Source organism: Cyrtonyx montezumae, unplaced genomic scaffold (assembly GCF_038088225.1).
Source record: "Cyrtonyx montezumae isolate F1298 unplaced genomic scaffold, pur_monq_1.0 scaffold_8, whole genome shotgun sequence".
Taxonomy (NCBI): Eukaryota; Metazoa; Chordata; class Aves; order Galliformes; family Odontophoridae; genus Cyrtonyx; species Cyrtonyx montezumae.
The window spans coordinates 21,730,868-21,752,478 of NW_027072089.1; the positions used below are offsets into that span (position 1 = coordinate 21,730,868).

Sequence of the window (21,611 nt, forward strand, 5' to 3'; positions counted from 1 at the left end):
CCCTTAGAGCAAGCAAGTTTATACCCAGGTCTTTATTGCCTTCAGATATTTCAGACTATAATTAGGTTGTTCTTGCCCTCACCCCCCTTCCAGGCTCCCTTGTTTTCAAGGCTGAACACGTTAAGCTCGAGAGGCTGTTGCCACTATCTCAAATTGTGTTTATTTCCACCCTCTGGACTCTCTCAATGACGTATGTCATTTTTCAGACTCGGTATTGGGTTTCATGAGCACCTTTCCTTTTATGTGTTTGTTTTGTTGTTTTTTTTTTTCTTTCCCTTTTTCTCTGATTTCTTAATTTAGTTTTGACTGCTAGAAATTGAAAGCCTGGTATGCGTTTTTTTGTGCTAAGGCTTGGCTTAAGGTGACTGACTTCACGAGAAACGCACACACATCTCATTAATAAAAATCAGGTTTTTATCCTGAGAGAACGCCTAGGAGTATTATCATAAAAGCAGATTGTTTCTTGGTCCCGGTATCCACGCGCCGCAGTGCACTCAGTAAATCTGTCGTGATTGAATGTAACCTTTATTGCATGTAGCCCAAGAGTTAGCTCATGCCATTTCGCAGCCGCCGCGGCCTGAATGGCGATGACACATGCGTTACAAGGCAGGCATGTTTTAGCAGGGCACAGCTGCGGGCTGAAGTTCTAATAAAAAGCTGATTCAGGGCTCGTGTGGCAGCGTTTGGGGTTTTGTCGCTGCGATTTCGGTGTTTTTCGCCGTCGTTAGGCGTTCGGCCGGGAATAGAAACTGCCTCTTTAAGAAGCCTCCGTGTAGGTAGCAGGAGCAGCCTGCGAAATGCAGGGGAAGCTTAGCTTTGCTGCGAAGCCCGAGTGTAACCTAACTAGCTAGGGGATATGCAATTGCTGATTGACAGCAGGACCAGCATTATGCAAATGCTGCGAGAGCGGCAGCAGCCGGGGAGCGGTGCTCGGGGGCTCTGTTAGGGATCTCTCTACACACGCCGCGCTTACTGCGCTCTGCTCGCTCGGGTTAACAGTCAATAAACGGCACAAAACAATTGTTGCTTTTTGCGGACGTCGTCGCGTGTAAAATCTCGAGTGCGGTTTCAGTTTGAGATACGTGTGAGAGAGCCGGAGCTATGTGTCAGAGCTTGTTACTCAAGCTAAATTAGGTAATTTTTAGCTGGGTAATGCGCTAATCTTTAAACCTTTATGTTTTTAAATCCTGCGTACGTCTGGTCTCTTCATACAAAAGTGTATTTTGCTTGTTTCTTCTCGTCTTCTTCAGTCTGAAGCCTTATGTAGGTCAGGCTTGGCTTAAGCAGATTTCCTGAACCTGCGTCAGCTTAAGCTGAAGGAATTTTAATAAACCCTCCCTTGTAGGCGTGGGCCTAAATGAGACTAGCCTAGTTAAGCCTGATCTTTTTCTGTTTGTGAAAAAGAGCTGAGCAGAGCTAGGGACTGCATGGTGGCTTCGGGAGCTGCTTCCTTAATTCAGAGCTAACAATGGTCGGGAAGGCCAGATCTTCTAATTTCACCTTATCTGAAAAGCTCGATTTGCTAAAACTCGTGAAGCCTTACGTAAAAATTCTCGAAGAACACACCAATAAGCATTCTGTCATAGTGGAAAAAAACAAGTGCTGGGATATCATAGCCGATAACTACAATGCCATCGGAGTAGATCGCCCGCCTCGCACCGCACAGGGCCTGCGCACGCTGTACAAGAGGCTCAAAGAATATGCCAAGCAGGAGCTATTGCAGCAAAAGGAGACTCATTCAGACTGTAAAAGCAGCATTTCCGAGCCAACCAAGAAAGTTGTGGAGATGATTCCACAGATTTCCAATGTGTGTTTAAGAGACAGGAGCGGTGTACAAAGGTGAGAGAATTCTTTTTATTTTGTTTCTGAGTGAAAATGATGGCGCCTCCTATCTACCATGTAACGCTTTGCTCGTGTTCGGTGTCCTAAAGGAAGTGCTTGCAAGGGAAAATCCCAAAGCCGGGAACAATGACAGAATCATACTGCTTTGCTTTTATGGCTAGCTTTATGGTGACTTAGCACTGCATTCGTTTCTCAGCTCTTTCAGAGCCTCTTTCAGTCTTTGTCATACTCCGGAAAGTGAGGGTTAAGGGAGAATCAAAGAGAAATAGTAGCTCCAACCTCTACCCCTCCCCTACCTTTTAATAGGCAGATTATTCAAACACTGGCAAAGTGATGGCTATTCTCCTCCATTTAAGGCAATACTGCAGTCATTTTGCAACATATGCAACTGTTACCGGTTTATGTAAGATTTTTTGATAAAGTTAGTTTGCAGAGCTGAGAAACCTTGCTCTGAGGGCTTGTTTTTCCTCTCCTTTGCTCTGATGTGTGCATTGTTTTAACTGATCCCACTCCTTTACAGAAAAATGATCCCCACACCACAGTGATTTTGCAAGTGCAAATATTCTTTAAAATTTTTACTCTTCTTGCATTGATGGTAATTGTCTGAAACTGGAGCAGAGCTAATTGCAGTCTAAACTCCAGGCAGTTCTGTATCCTATGTTGGGCAGCTTGAATGCACACGAAGAGAAACTGTGAGATATGGCAATAGAAGTTTTCATTTTTGTAGGGCTTTTTAAAATTTTAATTTTAATATATATATATTTTAATACTGCTCGGTAAAGTGAGGCACACTGTCTAGATTTGAAGCCAGACATAATACGGGCAGGCAGCATGCAGGCTTTCTTACACAGCTGGCAAGTGCCCCTTGGTCTGACTTGCAGCACTCTGCTGGTTCTGTATTGGTCCTTGAGGGATCCAAAAAATATGCCTGGGTCAGGTTTTGGTTCTTCCAGGTACGCAAAGTGAGCTAGAAAGGAGGGATAAAAAGCTAAATAACTCCCCATAAATCCTGAGAAATCTCTGATTTTTTTTCCCCCTCCTTTTCACAAAGAGATTAATGGGAAGTGAACTTTCTATATTTCAATCAGATATGAGATAGTTGGTGCAACAGCTAAATGCTCTAAGACAAGCTGGCATGTGTACACAGGACGAATCTGATTCACAGTGCCACTGGTTGAACTGAATGGTAGCAATTGTCTAAATCCCAACATGCCAGATGCTCTAAAAATATGCTGCTGTGGGTCCTCGGCGTAAAGGAGTCTGAAGCAACTGGGCTGCACTGCTGCTCCTGGTGAATGCCCCTGGAGGAACAGTTCCAAAGAATTCTCCGGAACAAAAGGCTTTTAATTGTGCTAATAAAGGTTGCAGTGTCTCGACTACCAACTTTTCTAAGGAGGAGAAAAAAAAACCCAGTAGTGTGAGAACTTTGGTTTGCAGATCGGCTTATAAAAAGCAGTGCCGCTTTTCATGAATGATTAAGACCTAATGATCTCTGTAGTTTGTATCCTGCAATGTAAATGTGTTGTGCAGTCCTTCATGGCTCTGGGAACGTTGACTTGATTGCTGCTTACCCCAAATGGTCGTTCCTAGGGACAGCCGAGGCACTGCGTGTAGAAGGGAAAGATTATCATCTAAATATTTTTTTCTGCTCAAGTACATCACTATTTGGTGGTAATTTTCACTAAGGTGCATTTTATCCTGATTTTGAGAACCCGGTATTGGTTTTTAACTCTCTAGGATATGGCTTAGCTTTTTGGAGGGAAATACAACTTATAATGAATCCAAATTCTTAATTGCACCTTTAAGCAATTTCTAGCTCGCTGTGATTAAACAAAACCGAGTGAATCATGGGTGTCTCCAGGGTTGTAAATACCATCCCCCAATTGTGGTAACTGTTGTTTGTCTTTCTTTCAGTCAAGTTGTCAGAAACAACATCAGTAACCACCAAGCAGGCGTTCCTTTTGTTTCTCAGTTCCTTCTTTCTCTCTTCACTAATTGGTTTCCTCTTAAGAGGCAGATTCTAAGAGGAAAAAAAAAGCCCCAACAAACAGCTTCATCTGAGTTACCTGAAGACTTGGTCTTTTCAAATTCTCTGTGGAATATGCAGTGAGAGCTGGATTTGTCGCTGTCTGGAGGCTCTAGTCTATGTTAGACCAATCCTCACCTATCTTTCTTCTCTTAACCTCTCGCACTTTCTGCCCCTTCTCCCCGTTCCCTTTTGTCAGAATGATCTCCTACTAGTTGTTTCCAGGTTTCTCAGGCTGGAAGCTGGCCAGGAGCCAGCAAATAAATGAGGGAAGCTGTGCTTGGGAAGGGGGAGACCCAGAACTACAGTCAGCGAGGGGAGAAATAGTGAACATTTGTATGCGGGAAAGTACTTCTGATGCCCCGGGAAAGGAGGGAATGGAGTGTGAGAAAGGTGTAGGGAAGCAGGTGAAGCTTTGAGGCACGAGGAGGAGGGAGTAAGGTGATAGAGCTGATACTTGATATGCAGCTCAGGTGACGGTAGACAGAATGAAGATTGTTTTCTTCAAGGATAAATGAAAGTTCTGTTTTCAGTTCCTGCTTCAGATAGACTTCTTCTTTTTGAGAGCCTTACCCTTAATGGCTTGGGTGGTTGGCAGAACTAATTTTTTGGTACTACATTTCTCTGACCCCGCTGAACATTGTTACAATTGAACATTTAGAAGTTTTCATGCTTTAATTCTAGAGATTTCTGTTTCATATTAATGGATGGTGGACTGGATAGGATCCTTTGGAAGTTGCGGCAGTAGCTGCTTCTTCCTTTTGAACCAAGAGTTTTGAAGACCAAAGCGGGATGCAAAGAAGATAATGCTTTCTTTTGGTATCTCTGCAAGGTGTCAGCACACTTACACGAGAAATATGATACACGAATTAGAATTCCCCCATAGTTGTGAGAGTTTGAACCCAAATCTGCTGCCAACCAGGGCAGCGTTTTTAATAATCAAACAGTGCTCCTTAGACTGTGGCTCGTAGAGCTCACAAGGAGTTAAAAAAAATACACACACACACCTGCCTCCATTTTAATAGACAGCACTCAAGTCCTCCAGGGTTAGGGCGCATCTGTGAATGTTCTATTAATCATGGATCCACTCACTGCTTTTAGCTGCTAGCAGCAGCTTCATTCTTCATGGGCTGGGGAATGTCTTACATCTGTAATCACTAGCCATAGCCTCCTTTTTAAACAGTCATGGCCGTGGTTGTGCTCTGTCTTTGCTCTCAGTGCCAGGTTAACACATCCCTGTTCCCATATTACACCTCTCAAGTTGTGCTGAAGGTATTCTTTGTAGATCTATACTGTCAAATAGTTCAAAAAGCTAATCTGTCTTACAAAAGTATTACCTGTATAAAGGAGAACTGTAAGGTTTCAGACACAACTGATGGTAGAGAAATAGACAGGAGCAACTTGAGCCATTAATACCATCAAAGCCAACATAATGTCAAATCATGGCTGGAGGTGCTGCTGACTCAGGGGTTTACACAAAGGCAGATGAGTCAAGTGGGTGTTGTACTTCAGAAAAGCTGGAAAAATGCTGCACAGAACTATGGGCTGTTCTTAATGGTAACGTTTCTGTGCTCTTTCTTGAAACTTCAGAAAACTAGTGAGATCATTGGTTCAAAGGGAAGGAACAAGGATAAGCCTGATTCCTTTATCTACTGACAGGGTCATCACCTGGGCTGTGGTTTCTTCTCCCCAGGCTTCTTGTGTCATTTTATTCACTGATTGTTTTGCGCGCACACACACACACACACACACACACTCACACACACAGATACACACACAAAGAAGAAAAAGCCTAACCATTTAGATATATGACTCAGAAACAGGGAACGCATTAGAACAGGAGATTAGTAAGTTTGGGAGATGGAAATGTTTCTGCAAGTTTATGGCCTTTTAAAATCACTTTCTAGATTACACAAACTATTTCCTCTGTGACTTGCATCACCTTCTTCTGCTGCTTAGTTTTTATTCTCACTTTTTCTTGCTTATCCTGTTTCAGAATAAAAACCTACCAGGGTTGTTCACTGTAGGCTGTACTGCCTTCAGAGTAGCAATAGCATCTAAATAGTACGAGACTGTAGGTGTGTGGTGGAAGGAAGGAGGGGTACAGATGTTGGTCATGTAATAAAATTGAGGTCCAGGCATGGGTAGCACATAGTAATATTTCAAATGAAGCTTTGGCTACTTAAAACTGTGTTTCCTTGTTTTTTTTTAATAGTTTTTAATAGATTATTTAAATATGATTTTGTGTGTTCTAGCACTAGTATCGATAAAGAAACAATTGCTGCTACCAGTTCACCCCAGACAATGTTGGATCACCATCCTGCTACAATCATGATGGAGTTGCAATCAGAAGAGGATGTCAAACCTCCTCCTTCTTTGATTATAGACTCACAGCCAAGTGAGAATGTAGAACAAGAGGAAGAACACCAGTTGGTGCACATTATGGAAAGGTCTCCTTCAACGTCGGTATCTTCAGTTGACATGAGAGTTATGATGTCTCCCTCTCCTGTGCCAAGAAGAGATGAGTTTTTTAGGCTTGAGGTTGGAGAACGCTTTAGGCCGATGTGTGGGTATGACCCACAGATGTTGCAAATGCTGAAAGAAGAGCATCAAATAATATTAGAAAATCAAAGAAAAATAGGGCTTTATGTCCAAGAAAAAAGAGATGGTTTGAAAAGAAAGCAGCAGCTGGAAGAAGAACTGTTGCGAACAAAAATCAAAGTAGAGAAGCTAAAGGCAATACGACTACGCCGTGATCTGCCAGAATACAGCAATATCTAAATATTTTATTACTTCTGTCACATCCCTTGAAATACTTAATAATAAATGCTTTTGCCCTAGCAAAACTGTTCCTTATGTTAATATGGTCTTGAAAGATGAAAGCCTATTTTCCATGTTGTTGTTTATGTACCTTAATAAAAACACCTTGTATGGGTTTGAATACACCAACTCTTCCGGTTTGAAGTATAATCAAATCATAGAGACTTAAGGATGGTGAAAATCCCAACTTCTAAAATATTTCAACTTATCTCTAATAGAATTGCAAATAGCAATTTAGCTTAGTTCTTTTTCAAAATTTGATCGTATGCATTATTTTTTTCAAATAATGACCAATCCTTTATTACCTTAATGAACTCACTGGTTAATAAACACATAAGAAGAAGGAGTAAGAAGCTATGTTTAGATATGCTCTTCTTTTCCTGTTGGTAAATCTTGTGACAGTGGTGAAGTTTTGCTGATGTATCAGCTTGGAAAACAAAATTACTGGATTGTTATATTTTTTTAATGTTCAGTAGATAGTTGAATAGATGTACATCTTTTAAAAAGTTAATATTTTTTCATATTGTTTTCAGTGGATGAGTGTTTTCATAGGACATGAAGAAAATAGAAACAGTGAATGCAACAGTTAATTTTTATAACTGCATGCATGCATAATTTCTGTGTACAGTCGTATATTCACTTTGAGTAATTTTACTGGTCCTCAACCAGAAGGATGTCTAACTTGAACATTCACTTGCATGCATAATTACTACAGTGCATGTGCAACCAAGACAGTTGCAGGTGCCTTTGATCGATATCAATATGACTGTAAGCTATCAAAATGAAATAGCTTCTATGTGTAAGTTATGTGACTCAAACTCAACAGAAGATTCTTTGTTATTCTTGGTACCTTTTATAAATGCTGTTGTTCTGCTCCTTTGATTAGTTTCAAATAAAAAACCCTAAATGAAAAAGAAATAGATTCCTCTGTCTGTCCTGAAAACATCACTTTTCTCTGCAGTTAGAATCAGCATTCATAACTGGAAGAAAAATACTGTCAAGCCTAATTTCCTGATAGTTAATTTCTTTGTAATTCTTGATCTCCTGCCTGCTATGAATGGATCCACAATTTCCTTAGACCTCTGGCTCCTTATTCCCTGTAACACCACTTTTTCCTTCCTCCTAGCTATAGTATAGGAAATGGAAATTAAGCCTGACAACAAGGAAAAAGAGTGAGCAAAGGAAACGTAATTCTTCCTACTTCTCCTATATCAGAGAGCTCCAACAACAGAAAGAATAAAAGCAATAGAAAGGAGAATGTGTTTTTTTGTTACTGTCAATCCTGTCACTGTTGCCCCCAATTTCCTTCTTTCCCCATTCCCACAGAACGCAGTGTGTGAGTATGGGGCCCTGGTGTGTGTGAGCAAGCTGTTTGAATAAACCTCACTGCTTGTCAGACTTCTGAGTGAATCAGGTTACCTTTGTAACCACAGGGATAAATGCTTATTAAAAACTAAAGGCTGGAACCATGTAAGTTAGTTCAGGGACTAATTGAGCTTAAAGCATTGTAATTAAAATTTTATAAGAGTGGTGAAAGAGAAATTGTCTTGACTTTCAGTGCTTAGAACAATTTCAGCAGGTTACAGGAGGAAAACCGAGGACAAATACAGGCTATGAAAACAGATGTCATTGATACGGAATTGCTCTGTGCTTTTTCTCTTCCTGTAGTGTGGCAGAGAAAAGAACTCTTCAAGGATTTGTTCTTTAGGGAATTTTTGTTTGTGCTTACAGTGATGATGTCTGGATGAGTGGCCTCTGTTTATGTACAGCCCTTGGCTTGCTTCTGTCTTTTTTCAGTTCAAGGACGCTGATCTGTTTTTGTATAGCTAGTAACACTTCAATGAGACATTCAGTTCCCTGCATTTTACAAGAGTCCAAATCTTGGCTTTAATAAATACTTAATTAAACACTAGAACATATTATTTGTTCTATTTTGCCATCTGAAGTGTGGCTTCTCAGAAATGGGTAACAGCACTAAGTTCCCTGCACTTATCTTACAGTTTGGAAATGCCTGATTTTTCTGTTGAAAATGAGAATTTTGGTTCCCAGTGGTAAGCAATAAATTCCTGTTATTGTTTCTGCAAATTGACACCTTTTTTTCTAGCCTAGAAAGTAATTCCCAGATGGCTTTAAGTCTTGAAATGGTTTAAAATATAGTGAGACTTATTTTGGCCACAAAATTGCTCTGCTGACACTCCAGAATATTTTGGGTTGAATTATCCATTCTCTATGAGTTAGATTAAGTGGTGACCTTCGCTGTCTCTGTTGGCATGGTGTTTTCATTTCAAGGACTGGAACTGGAGGAATTTCCAGTCTTTCAAAGCTTGTAGTCCTTTCTGAACTGGAAGGCAAAGCGGATGCGTAGGTTCTGGGTACAGCATACTGCCCATTGTACTCCTGATATTGGAGGGGGAAGGATGCAGACGAGTAAAGAGATGACAAAATTCATGGGCCTGGTCAGAACTGTCTTGGGGTGGGAAGAGGAGGATCTGGGGGAAGATCTGGAATCCCATAATAGTTTGCTTGCTTCTTTACTTGTGACACGTCAGTGACAGCAGTGCAGTGCAGTAGGGCGCTGACTCTGTGTTATGCCTCTCCGTGCTGATGGATTTACCTTTCTTTCTCACCCCACATCTGCTTCTCAGTATCAGGTTATCTGTCTGCGTCAGACTTCACACTTCTCAGTGCCTGTTCTTGGGGGTTTTTTATGTATTACTAATGTGGAGACATGCACGTACAGCTGTGGCTAAGTCCTTCTGGACCTTAAAGTGCTATGAATTTTTGCTGTTCCAGCAAGTTATATTTCATTACCATGTGTGAAAGGGATAGTAGGAAGCCCTTCCCTCCTTCTCCCCCATTCTTATCCTCCTGTTCCCTTTGCTGTATCTGGCAGTAGCATTCCCTGTCTGCATGTTTACAAGGCACTGTGTACAAGCAGAGTAATTTTAGGCAAGGGCAAATTTCTACCATATGTTCATGTCCTTCTACTAAGTTAACTGAAATAAACAGACTCTGGGAGTACTTTAATTCTCAACATCTAATGAATTTTTTTGAGGGGGATTAGAGTCAAAAACTACAACTGTGATAACCTTGTGATCATTGTGATAACATTTTCTGCAACTTTATCCGAGTAATTGTCTAATTATCAGTCTACACTTTTATCATCTGCTCCCTCATTATCTTCTCCTCTCCTTGCCCCCAAGCTCCTCCAGCATTGTCTTGTTGTCTGTGCTTGCCCTGTATCAGATGCGTTATCAGGTAAAAATGGCAGAAAAGAGGAAACTTCATGACCAGCAAAGATTACTTACAGCAAATCTTGCACTCATACTCCTCTCTTCTAGCATCCTTCACCTCATTAGTTTCAATTGCTTTCTTTCATTTATATTTCCACATATTTTCTTGCTTGGGAATGCATGGACTAGAGCTTGAATGCTTCGTGTCCCTGTGATTTCCAATAGGCAAAGCCTTTATATTGCTTGTAATTATAAAAGAATTGTTTCTAAATAGGGGGAACAAATGGAGAATTGTGAGGTTCAATTTTGCTTGACAAACTGTCTTTCCACAGTTCAACTACAGTACATTTTCAGAGGATGATTGGATCTCATGTTGATGAAGTTCATAGTATTGCCCAAGGCTAGAGGAGATTGTAAACATAATTAGTTTTGTTTTTTTTTTTCCTTTTTCTTGAAAATGATTTGTGCTCCAAACTGCATAGTAGAAAGGTTAAACCTAACACAACTTTACATACATTTACCTCAGGGCATTCAGACTTTTAAGCTATGGTGTTTTTAAAAGCTTAAATATAGAATTCTTGCATCTGATACCTACAGTTCTCAGTGCTTAAGTAACTGAAAACGTTGGTTGTGATTTCTTCATAAAGGGGATGGATGAGGATTGGGGAGTCCTTAGGGAGACTCAGCAGTGTGCAAGCATTGACTCTCTCCAGTATTCTTGTCCTTCTCAAGTGCTGTGGGGTTGCATACTATTTTATCCCAGTAATTGCACAGAATTATTTGTTGACCCATCCAAGTATTTCTGAGTGAACATGACACCTTGCCTGACCCTGTGTTAGTCACATGTGAGGAGTATTGTTATTCCACGAGGAATTCTGTGAGGAGATTTTTATTCCACACTTAATCAGCAGTTACTGCACATTAGTTAGGATTTGTCCTTGCTCTTTAGCAAGACTTGAAAATTGTACTTCAAATTGTGCTTGATTTTCGTCTATAGTTAGCATCATCACAGTAACAGTAATAATTTAACAAAAAGAGTCTAAAAATAATTTCTCTGGACTATGATGCCCCTCCATATGCTGTTGGTGTCAAGGTCTGGTTTGGTCAAGGCTCAGGCAGTTTGTATACAGCATACTGTGAGTTACCAATCTCTCACCTTGCATGTGTTTGTGTGATCCTTGTTGGTATTGTTAATGCTTTCTCAAAATATGTGCATTTTTAATGTTCAGAATTTTGTGCTAGAAATATGCAAGTTTACAAATTGTCAATTATTAGATGTAACTGAACAATGAAATGATAGGACAGAACCTGTATCTAATTTAGAGCATGGGGGAGGAAGGATTTCGTATTGATTGTGGATAGTTACTGAAATGTTGTTTCTTCTGTGTTACGTAGATAAAAGTCTGTTGCAGTAATCTCAAGTTGTACTGTTATTAATTGCTGAAGAAATCATGCTAAAGAAAGTAATTATCATAACTCAGCAGCAGTTTTAAAAATGTTACTTAGTCCACTTGTTGCTACTATTAACACAGTTCTGTGGAGTATATCTATGGTGTGCATCGGAAATACAGAATTAAAATGGGATATGCCATAAATCCAAAGTCCGTATATACATATGGATATTGGAATAAAATTGAATATTAGAATTAAAATACAGATATCAATAGCAGTTGCTTTTCTGTTGATATATTCTTAATCAAAATGTGGCATTCACTTTGGGGCGCATGTGTAAGCCAAAAAAAAAATCAATTTTTGTTTGACTTGCAAATTTCATGTTTCATCCAGGTGATGTTTGCATTGTTCTTCACTGCAATCATAGAATCATTAGGGTTGGAAAAGATTTCTGATTATCTTGTCCAACCATCCACCTACCACCACTATTGCCTGCTCAACCACATCCCTCAGTATTGCATCTACCCTTTCCTTAATTACCGCCAGGGACAGTGACTCCACCATCCTGGGCAGCCACTTCTAATACTTCACCACTCTTTCTGAGAAGAATTCTTCCTAACACCCAACCTGAACCTCCCCTGGCACAACTTGAGGCCATTACCTCTCATCCTGTCTCTGCTACCTGTGAGAAGAGGCCGACCCCCATCTCGCCACAACCTCCTTACAGGCAGTTGTAGAGAGCAGTAGCGATAAGGTCTCTCCTAAGCCTTCTCTCCTCCAGACTCAACAGTCCCCGTTCCCTCAGCTGCTTCCCATAGGACTTGTGTTCCAGATCCCTCAGAGCTTCGTTGCCCCTCTCTGGACACACCTCAGGGCCTTGATATCTTTCTTGTAGTGAGGGACCTAAAACTGAATGGAGTGCTTGAGGCGAGGCCTTACCAGAGTTAAGTACTGGGGGATGATGTTGTGGATGGGTTTTGGCAGTAGGTTGCCACAATGGACTAACGTGTAACACTGGTAGTGTCTACTTGCAGTTTGGCCAAGCATTTTTATTCTGGGTTACTCCATCTCATGTGTGTGTGCTATATGCTTTTGTTAATGTTTACTGAAAGCAGCTCAGCTTTTTTTTCTGTGAACCAGATTGAAGGGAGAATGCATCATTTTATATTAAATTTTGATGATCTTTCCTTTGTAGCTTTCTCGTTTCCCCATGCTTCTGAAAAAGTACTGACAATTAGCATCAGCACGGTTTGTGGCCATTCCTATAAGGGCTCTCTCCCACTTGGCTAATTCATAATTAATTGTCGAGCACAGATTGTGGTCATTTGCAGTAAGACTGTTATACTTTAGTTACAGTCGCTAATAAATGAAATTTTTGGAGAGTCTGTCCCAGCTGGGCACACTGAATTGTTGAGAGCTCAACAGCGATTTCTTTGCTTGAATGGGAGCAAAAAAGACTTGTCTCCAGACTTGCCCCTCGCAGGCCTCTGTGAGGAAGCCTCTTGGTTTGCATATAGAGAGGGTGAGGTGACAGTGTGGATTTCAAGTGCTTCAGCCCTTCTGGCAGGACAGCTTCAGAGATATGGAAATGTTCAGCCAAACAGCTCACAGCTTGGCTCTTCTGTGAAAACTTCAAAACCAGCAATAAACTGGAAAATATCATTTGTATTTATGTGGTTCAGAGAGCTGCACAGTGGGTGTGCAGACAAAAGCTGAATTAAGCTTGCTTAGGGAATTTAGCCACTGTTGTTTGTTATAATTATTTCTGATAGATAAAATTTATTCCTTTCAGAAGAGTTTTTGTTATATAACTGTACATACTAATTTGCTGTAGTTTAGTTTGGAAAATTGTAAATCAAACCTTAAGATGGTACTAAGGATGTTTCTCCACAGCCCAGAAGTATATTTTGATGGTTTTGGATAGGTTACCTCTGAAGATGTAATGGGCAGCTATAAAGATTATTTTCAGGTGAAAAAGAGCAGAGATTATTTTTCTCTCTCATTCTTTTGTATGCACATGTACATCTGTGCATACACACGTATACATACTCCATGTGGTAGTTTGGTAAGAACTGAAGTTGTGTGTGCTGAAGAGGCTGAATATCATACAGATGATGTCAAGGGACAGAGCAGGGCCTTGTGCTGGTGAAAACTGCCAATGTATCCATGTCTTTTACTTGGCTGAGTAGTCAGTTTAGGACCATAACCAGACAGGGTGACACAAAGTAGGTTCTGTCAGAGGCATGCTAAATTTATGGCTCCATGCATAGAATCATTTTATTAATTTGCATTGGAACTTCTAAGCAATTTAAACTGTGTTCAATTTTCTTAAATTACGAAGTGGCAAAGGCAGTACAGTAAGGACCACATACCTACAAATAGGAAAAATTTCTTCTCTCCTCCTTCATTTTCCCTTTCATTATAGTTTTTCTTGTAAGAATTACAAGTTTTTATGCGCTGGCCATACATATTACTTTTCTGCTTGGCCTATTGAATGGATTACATTTATGTAAATCAAAGTTATGTAACTTGATTTGGAAAGATTACTCTTTCCCTTTCCAAAGATTTCATCAGCCACTCTGTAAGTAATCACTGCTGCATAACACATGAGAATGCTCAAAAACATGACTCATCCTTTGTGTGCCTCTTTCCAGGGTAGCGTCATAAATTTTAAACAGTCTTGTTTAAATAATTTAGATAGGAATATATTATGTTTCATGCTTATTACAGCAGAGGTAAGTTTTGTTGATTATTTTAAAGACTCATTATTATAATCCATGCAAGTGAAAGATGGCCATTAACAAACACAAACAGTAGCTGAAAAATGTTTTACCTTTTAATATGTGCTAAAATAGATGTGAACATGAAGTATACATAATCTTAATAAATCATTTTTTTCCTTTTCTCAACTTCTGACAGATCTAAAAGCCTTTAGATTTTATAAATGACATATAGATCACAGAGATAGTTTTAATTTCAATAAAAAACCCAGAGGCAATAGCAAATGCTTAGAGCATGCAGGGCTATATATTTTCAAAGTCCTGCATATGTATTTTGCTTTATTTTATTTATTTAAAGAGCCTTTAGTTGATAAATCAATCTAAACTTTCAGTGTGGATAAGAACAATAGGAAGAGTAGTAAACACTGAATTTGGATGGCATTTGAATGTTTTCCAGTATTTTACTGAGCTGATCTGGCTTGCTGCACCATTTGATGCCTGCAGCATTTCAGAATTCTCAATGATGCTGCTTTTTTCCTTTGATAATAGGACTTGCACATCTATTTCTGTGGACTTGACAGAAGCTTCAGCTTAGTTCATTAATTTTTTACAGTGGAAGCTGGAGTCAGTTGGATTTTTAGACAGTTGAGAGGCTTAAGAAGAATAGTTTTCTACCATGGAGCTATAATTTTCCAAGTATAAGCTTTCCTCCTCCTCTGCAGATGATACCCTTAAGAGCTAAAAGTTTCATTAAATGGTGATGAGGCAAATGTTCCTCAATGTTCAAATTAAGTACATCTGTCATTTCTTTTATTGTATGCAGAAAATTCCCGTTGCAAAGGAAAACTAAGGTTACAAACTCAGGTGCCAAAAACCTGCAAACAGGCACAGCCTGTTTACAGCTTCGTGTGCCTTGTGGTGTAATTGTTAATTGCATGATCATGTATTCTATTTCTATGGGCTTCCTTGCCAGTTTAAGTTCACAGAGAGGACTGTGTCCACGCAGTAAAAAACTATTCAGTGTTTTCCTTCTTCTTTCTTGGTCATATACAGACTTAATGCCATGATTTCATCACACTATTTTGAATTAATTTCCTGATTTTTTTTTCCTCTGGTGCCCATCACAATAGATGCTGTGCACTTCACGAATGTACCTATGTTTCACAACATCCTTGTGAGATGAGAGGTTGCTATTATCTTTGCTTTCTAGGAGATAAAGGGAGAAGAGGCATAGAGAGAGTTAAGATCAAAAAGCTTCATAAATACTGAAGGTGTAGGTTGAATCAATTAGGACTGTGTTATCTAAGAGCTTCAGTATACTGTACAGTAAGTGAGGTATGGATGGATGGAGAGCAGCCACACAGAGAAGGATGTAGGGGTTCCAGTGGATGAAAAAATTGACATGAGACAGCCGTGTGGATTTCTAGCTCAGAAAGCCAACCATATCCTGGGCTGCATCAGTATTGTCCCCCTCTGCTCTGCTTGTGAGGCCCCATCTGGAGTACTGTGTCCAGGACAGGGAAAGAAAGATGAGGAGCTTTTGGAGTGGGTCCAGAGGAGGCTTCAAGGATGGGCAGAAGGCTGCAGCAGCTCTTATCTGAAGACAGTCTGAAAGATGTTCAGCCTGGAGAAGAGAAGGCTCTTGGAAGGCCTCATTGTGACCTGCAGTACCTACTAAGCCCTACAGAAAACACAGGGAGGGATGTTTTACAAGGGCATAAAGTGATAGGACAAAGGATAATGGCTTTAAACTAAAATAGGTAGATACCCCATCCCTGGAGGCATCCAAGACCAGGTTGGATGAGTCCCTGGGCAGCCTGAGCTGGTGGGAGGCAGTCTGGCCCATGGCAGGAGGTTGGAGCTGGGTGGGTCTTTAAGGTGCCTCCCAGCCCAAACTGTTCAATGGTTCAATGATTTTACAGTTAAATGTATTAAAACTACAACTTGCAGTTGCCCCTATGCACAGTGTTCAGTATTAGCACAAATGAAACTGTATCTCAAATCAGACACTCAGACACATGTCTTCTGCTGAAAAGTTTAATGTTAAATGATTTTCTTACACCACAAAGGAACACTGGAAACAAATGTAAGTAGTATCCTGTTATCAAAGGGCCTATTTAGTTTATCTTACCTCAAAACTATTCACTTAAAACAAGTTGTTTTTTGACAGGATAGGGAGAAAGGTAGTTTGGCGCCACAGGGGCTGTAGTTACTATTCTTTTGGCTTTTAGAGCAAATTAACATTTCTAAATTGATTTTTCCATATCATTTAATGTTTTTATCTGAGTAAGATAGACCAGGTTGAAACTCTGATCTTTAACCTTTGAGGTAAGAAATTGAATGACTTTATTAGGAGGCTGCTGCATTCAGTGTAGACCATTATTACAGTGTAATGAAGTGTTTTGTCCAGTGAGCTTTGCACTTTTGCTAACAACAAACAAGATGAATGACTTTCTGAAAAAGGTTCAGGTGAAGAACAGAAAGTACCAAAGGGTCTTGAATGAGAATGGCAAGATGATCCAAGCTTTAGCCTTGTCCATTACAATCATTTGCCTGAGTTCACAAGTCTTAAACTCAGAACTGATGGTCTCACATATTATGATCTGTCACACAGATCCAGGTCACTGAAATTGAAATCAAACTAGGAGTCTGAGGGCAATGATGTGGGCCCTTCTTATCAGGAGGTGAATTGATCTGAGAGCCCTTAAGTCTTTGTAGAGCACCATTTCTATTCAGGGCTCACCTGCTTGCCATCTCTTATGTTGCAATACTCAGTTGTCCTTGGCTGTTTTCTTCACCATTATCTTCTTACTTTATTTTCCCGACAATGCGTAATCAGCTCCTGTTCTCATTTCCTCCTCCTAGGTCTTCCCTTGATTTCCCTTGGTAGCTTCCAGCAAGCCATGTGTTTTTACTGAACCTTGAATTTTGAAGGACAGAGACAGGGTGCTCTAAGCTTTCCTTGCTCTAATACTTGCTCAGAAAATCTTAGCTCTTTCTCTGTTGCTTACTTCTTAGGCTAGATTCCAGTCCCAATCTCCCCATCCCTTCTTATAATGTAATGTTGTCTTCTTACATTTTTGTTCCCTTACTGTTTGTTGTTGTTGTTTGTTTGTTTTAGCTTTTCCCTGTGTGCTCTGCTTCCAGCTCTGACTTTTAAGGTTTCTTACCAGTTGTCATGTTTTTACTGTTTTTAACATCAGCCTTCCTTTCCAGTAGTAGACTTTTTTTTTAAGCTGCTTCACTCAAGGAGCTCTTCCATTATCTGCTTCTTATCCCTACTGCCATCTTTTCCTGTTCTATCTCAGGAAGGGAGCTATTGTCTCTGATTGAGAAGGACAAATTCCCTGTTGGTGTGCTTGGAAGGGACCCAGCTTTGGTCCATGCAGTGAGAGCTGTGACTACAGAGAAAGTTATTCTCGGCCTCAGTTAGAGAATGTCCACTGTGTAATCCTCAGGAAATTAAGTTGCACAGAATGTGCAAACTGCATTTATTTCTAAAAGCTGTTAGCTCTCAGGGATGGGAAAAAGTTTTTCCCTGGCCAAAAACAAAAAAGAAGTGCTGCTTTCTTCCCTGATTTCTACATTCTTCTCCAGAGCATTGAGTTAATAGAAATTCTACAAAGATATTATTCTGATTTGCGTTCATCTCTGGTTTCTGTTCTCATAAAGCAGTATTTTATGATCAGTGTCTGAGCATTTATATTTTTGTTTAAGTTTGGATGTAAACAATGTGTTTTTTGAAGAAAAATATTCCTGTTTGCAATAACTTTCTTTTGGTGAGTTAATTTTCACATTATTCAGTTATTCAGTTCTATTAAATAGATAAAATCAACAAAAAAAATAATAAAAATCTATGCTTTAGCTTTTAAAACAGACAAGCAAAAATCTTAAGAAGTCTTCCAACAAGTAGTGTCCTACCTTTCTTCTATTTCTACTGATGAAATTGTCAAAATTAGGCTTTTCTCTGTCAGGATTTCAAGTCCCTACAGCTTATCCACAGATCTTAAATACTAATACCACCATGGGCTTCTCTGGTGGTAATTCTCTAATTCTCTTCTAATGGTGGTTTCATTTTGGCAGCAATGCTGATGTGTGCAGGACAAATTCTGTGTTACACATTTTGTGTTCAAAAGAGGGACAGTGAAGCACTGGACTGTAATCAAGCAGCTCAGGTGTGATCCCATCTGCCATTGATTCCTATGATAAGGGGGCAAGTCAGCTCAACTCTTCATGGCTGCACCCCTCGTAAAATGTCTCATAGGAGCTCTGTGAGAAGACTTATGATGTATTTTTCTATCTTCCACACAAAGTAGTATACATTTACATGTTAGCTTAATATTGAAGTTGACATTAGACTGAAATTGCTTTGCAAATGAACAATGATGCTATCTCTGTCTAATATTTCTGTAAACGTTCCTGGGATATCTTAGAAATGTTTAACATATTTCATACAGAACAAGGTATTTAATTTCTATGTGCACATCTGCTCTCTCAGCTTTGTAAAACACCTCTGCTCAAAAGATGGGACCAGTGTTGAATCTGCAGAGCAGGTGGATCTGCAGAGGTGGCTGCAGAGACTACAGGAAGATGCTGTCATTGAGTTTTAGCTGTGATTCAGAGGCCAAACCTCCTTTTATCTCAGTCCAAATTTTTGGCTCTGCCTACCCCTTTCTCTCTTTTTTTATTTATAATTTATTCTTTTGTACCATAGAACACAACTTGAACTGAAGTTGTTTTCTTTAAGCTGCAGCTTTTGTATTTTGATGATGTGTTTTTGTTTAAGAGGCTCACTCACAGGTGTGGAGCTGATAAGCAACTTGACGGATACCATGGTTCCAAAACCACTCAGCTTAACAGTGACAGCTGTAAGGAAAGAGACTATCTCCTTGCTGAGAACCACGTTTCCTCTCCTTGTATTGACTTTGGTTGCTCATGTGATTCATTGATCCATGTGCTCTGGCTGCTCAGCTGCTAAGCTGCTGGACAAGTGGCAGTGTGGGAGCAGGGAGGAGGAGGACGCTCACGGGTTTTGGCAGCAGCTGGCAGTTAGATAGGGTTAAGCCATCCATTAAACCACACCTCGGGCTGCGGATCTGGTGTGCTGCTCACTGGAGCATGCCAAGCTCCTTATAATGCACAGTTACACGGCTGCCAGCCACGCTGCACAAGTTCCTCAAAACGCACACTGATTTACATTTTGTGGTGTTTCATAATGCAGCTCTCTCAGTGCACTGGGAGTAACCCAGCACATTTCATGGATACGTTTTCTGCAAGTCTTGCTCTACAGAAACTGGTTAAGCTGGTTTGCCATTGGAACGCTCCCCCGATCCCCTTTCCTGGATCCTGTCCCGTTTTCTGTAAATCATCACCTCCATGAAGGTGGCTGAAGCTGCTTCTCATATCAAGTAGGCAATGTTTTATATCATGAAACTTAATCCCTTGCTTTCCAACCAGGTATGTTTCTGTTTATGGAAGCGTTTACCCAAGGTTTTAAGATGCCCAAGCCCTTCACTGTGGGAGGACAGGTTTGTCACTTGCTACAGTTTACTGCACTCCCTGTGAGGCAGTTGACCATTTGGGAGGGAGATGCATGGGCATGATTTCCTGATCTTCCTCTTAGTCTGGTATACACAGAGTTCCTGTTATTTATTATTCTCAGTCTCAACTGATTAACAGCACAGCACAGAACTGACACCTGCAGTCAGTATCTCAGCAAAACCAGCTCTGTCTAAGGTGGTGCCTACCATCAGCAGGCAGTGAGGGTTTGGCTGCGGAGAAAGAAAATGACCTTAACATTGTTATCTGAAACTCTAATGTAGTTATAAGTAAAAGGAGAATACGTTATGTAGCACTGACTGAAACAAATCATTATCGGATACTGTTATAGACAGAAATTACAGTAGGTTAAAGAATAATTGTGAGCATCACAGTCCATTCGTTTTCAGTTTTTCTAGAGGAACATGGTAGTATTATAAGAAATACTGGTGTCCAGTTCGCTGCTAGCTGAGGGCAGTTTGCTTTAGAAATCCTTTTCTCCAGAAATCACCTACAAAATCTAGCAGTTTCCAGTACTGTTTCTAAATTATCCTTTGATTAGTACTTTTAGCTGAAATGGGGATAAGAAGAGTTTGAGGAATTGTTATTGACCTGAAAGTTAATCAATTGGTGGTTCAGACACACCAAACAGGACTCCCTGGGTAAAAGAGCAATTACCATAAAACAGATCTGAGGGGTCACCAAACTCTTGTGGGAGGTCAATGGAGGAGACAAGGAGGTAATTTCTGGTTGTGAATGAGCATCCCTCAGGAGAAAAGAAAGTTCTGCAACAAAATCTGTTTCATTCTTACAGTAATTTATTTAAAAACTTAAAATGACGAAAGAAATAGCAGTTGCTGATTAAAATACGACAATCAGTTAAAAAAGCAAAGAGAAAAGTATCTTGTATTTCTTCTGTTGAATCAATTGACATATGGAAACTGAAAGCAGAATCAAATATCTTTTATTTTTAGCACAGTGTTTTCTCTTTCTCGCTGTCACTTGCTCCTCCAAATCTTCTTTATTGTGATTGCTGAAGTAAAAACCCTTGCACCTTTTTGCAAAACTGCATGGATTTGTTCTTGCTCCCTGGCTCATTTCCCAGGTTCCATCTATGTGGATCCCTGCCTGCTGTGCCCGTACTCAGTAGCTGCTCTGTTACCCCTTGTAGGTGTGGCACTTGTCAGATGAGATACTACAGACATTGTCTCATGCCCTGAAAACAATTTTTCATTGAGATAACACTTTTAAAATATCAAAAATTACACACTCACCTTAGGCATACAACTTGCTAGCATTTCACACTTTAAAAAAAATATAAACTTGATGTCTAAGTGATGAAGTTGCCTCTCCATTTATTGTGAATTTGCCTCATAGTATTATAAAGTTACTTCATGTTTATTTTAATCAAACCCCTGCTCTTGCTGCTTTCCCTTTAAACACCAGCACACTTGGAAGCTGTGGAAAGGTTAGTCTGTGGCATAAGCGCTTTTTCGTAACAGATTTATGTAGTGTTCAAACCCAGATGGAATCAAAGGAGCGAACCGATTTAAGCCTTTAACCAGCATGCAAGGGTATTTTAATGAAAATTAGTCTGATTCTCTCTTTGAAGCTGTGCATGTGCTGAAAAGGAATGCTACAGATATTCCTTTAGATAATACAGAGGACTTATCTGCCATTACTTGGCTCAAGTCAGACAGCTAACTCTTGGAAGCGTGCATTTATTCCTAATCGATATTATGATCAACTGCTGTCAGTTCTATTATAATTTCTTAACCTTGTTAATCTAAACACTTTCTATTAGCTTTTATATTTGTGTTGCTTGGAATGAGTTAACTGCTGGCAAATCAAAATCAGCCTAAGCCCGGTAACAGCATTTGGGTTGCCACACGCTCGAGAGATGGTCTGTTTCAACACTTAACATAATCACTTATATTTAAAGAGAATGAGAAAAGCAGTTGAAGTAATCTCTTGCATTGTTACAGTTATAGTTATTCTGCATCTTAGTACTAATGACTTCAGCTTCAGACCTGTGTACTG

The 21,611-nt window shown here is 40.0% G+C and overlaps 2 protein-coding genes across 2 annotated transcripts in view; both read left to right on the forward strand.

Moving 5' to 3' along the window:
* The window catches only part of RAD54B (RAD54 homolog B), a 59,747-nt gene that overhangs the window by 15,210 nt on the left and 22,926 nt on the right, over positions 1–21,611 (forward strand). The window lies entirely within an intron of this gene.
* FSBP (fibrinogen silencer binding protein) lies at positions 342–8,507 on the forward strand. Its single transcript, XM_065752831.1, has 2 exons — positions 342–1,839; positions 6,124–8,507. Exons 1-2 carry the CDS (start codon positions 1,469–1,471, stop codon positions 6,647–6,649), a joined length of 897 nt encoding a protein of 298 aa, XP_065608903.1. The 5' UTR covers positions 342–1,468; the 3' UTR covers positions 6,650–8,507.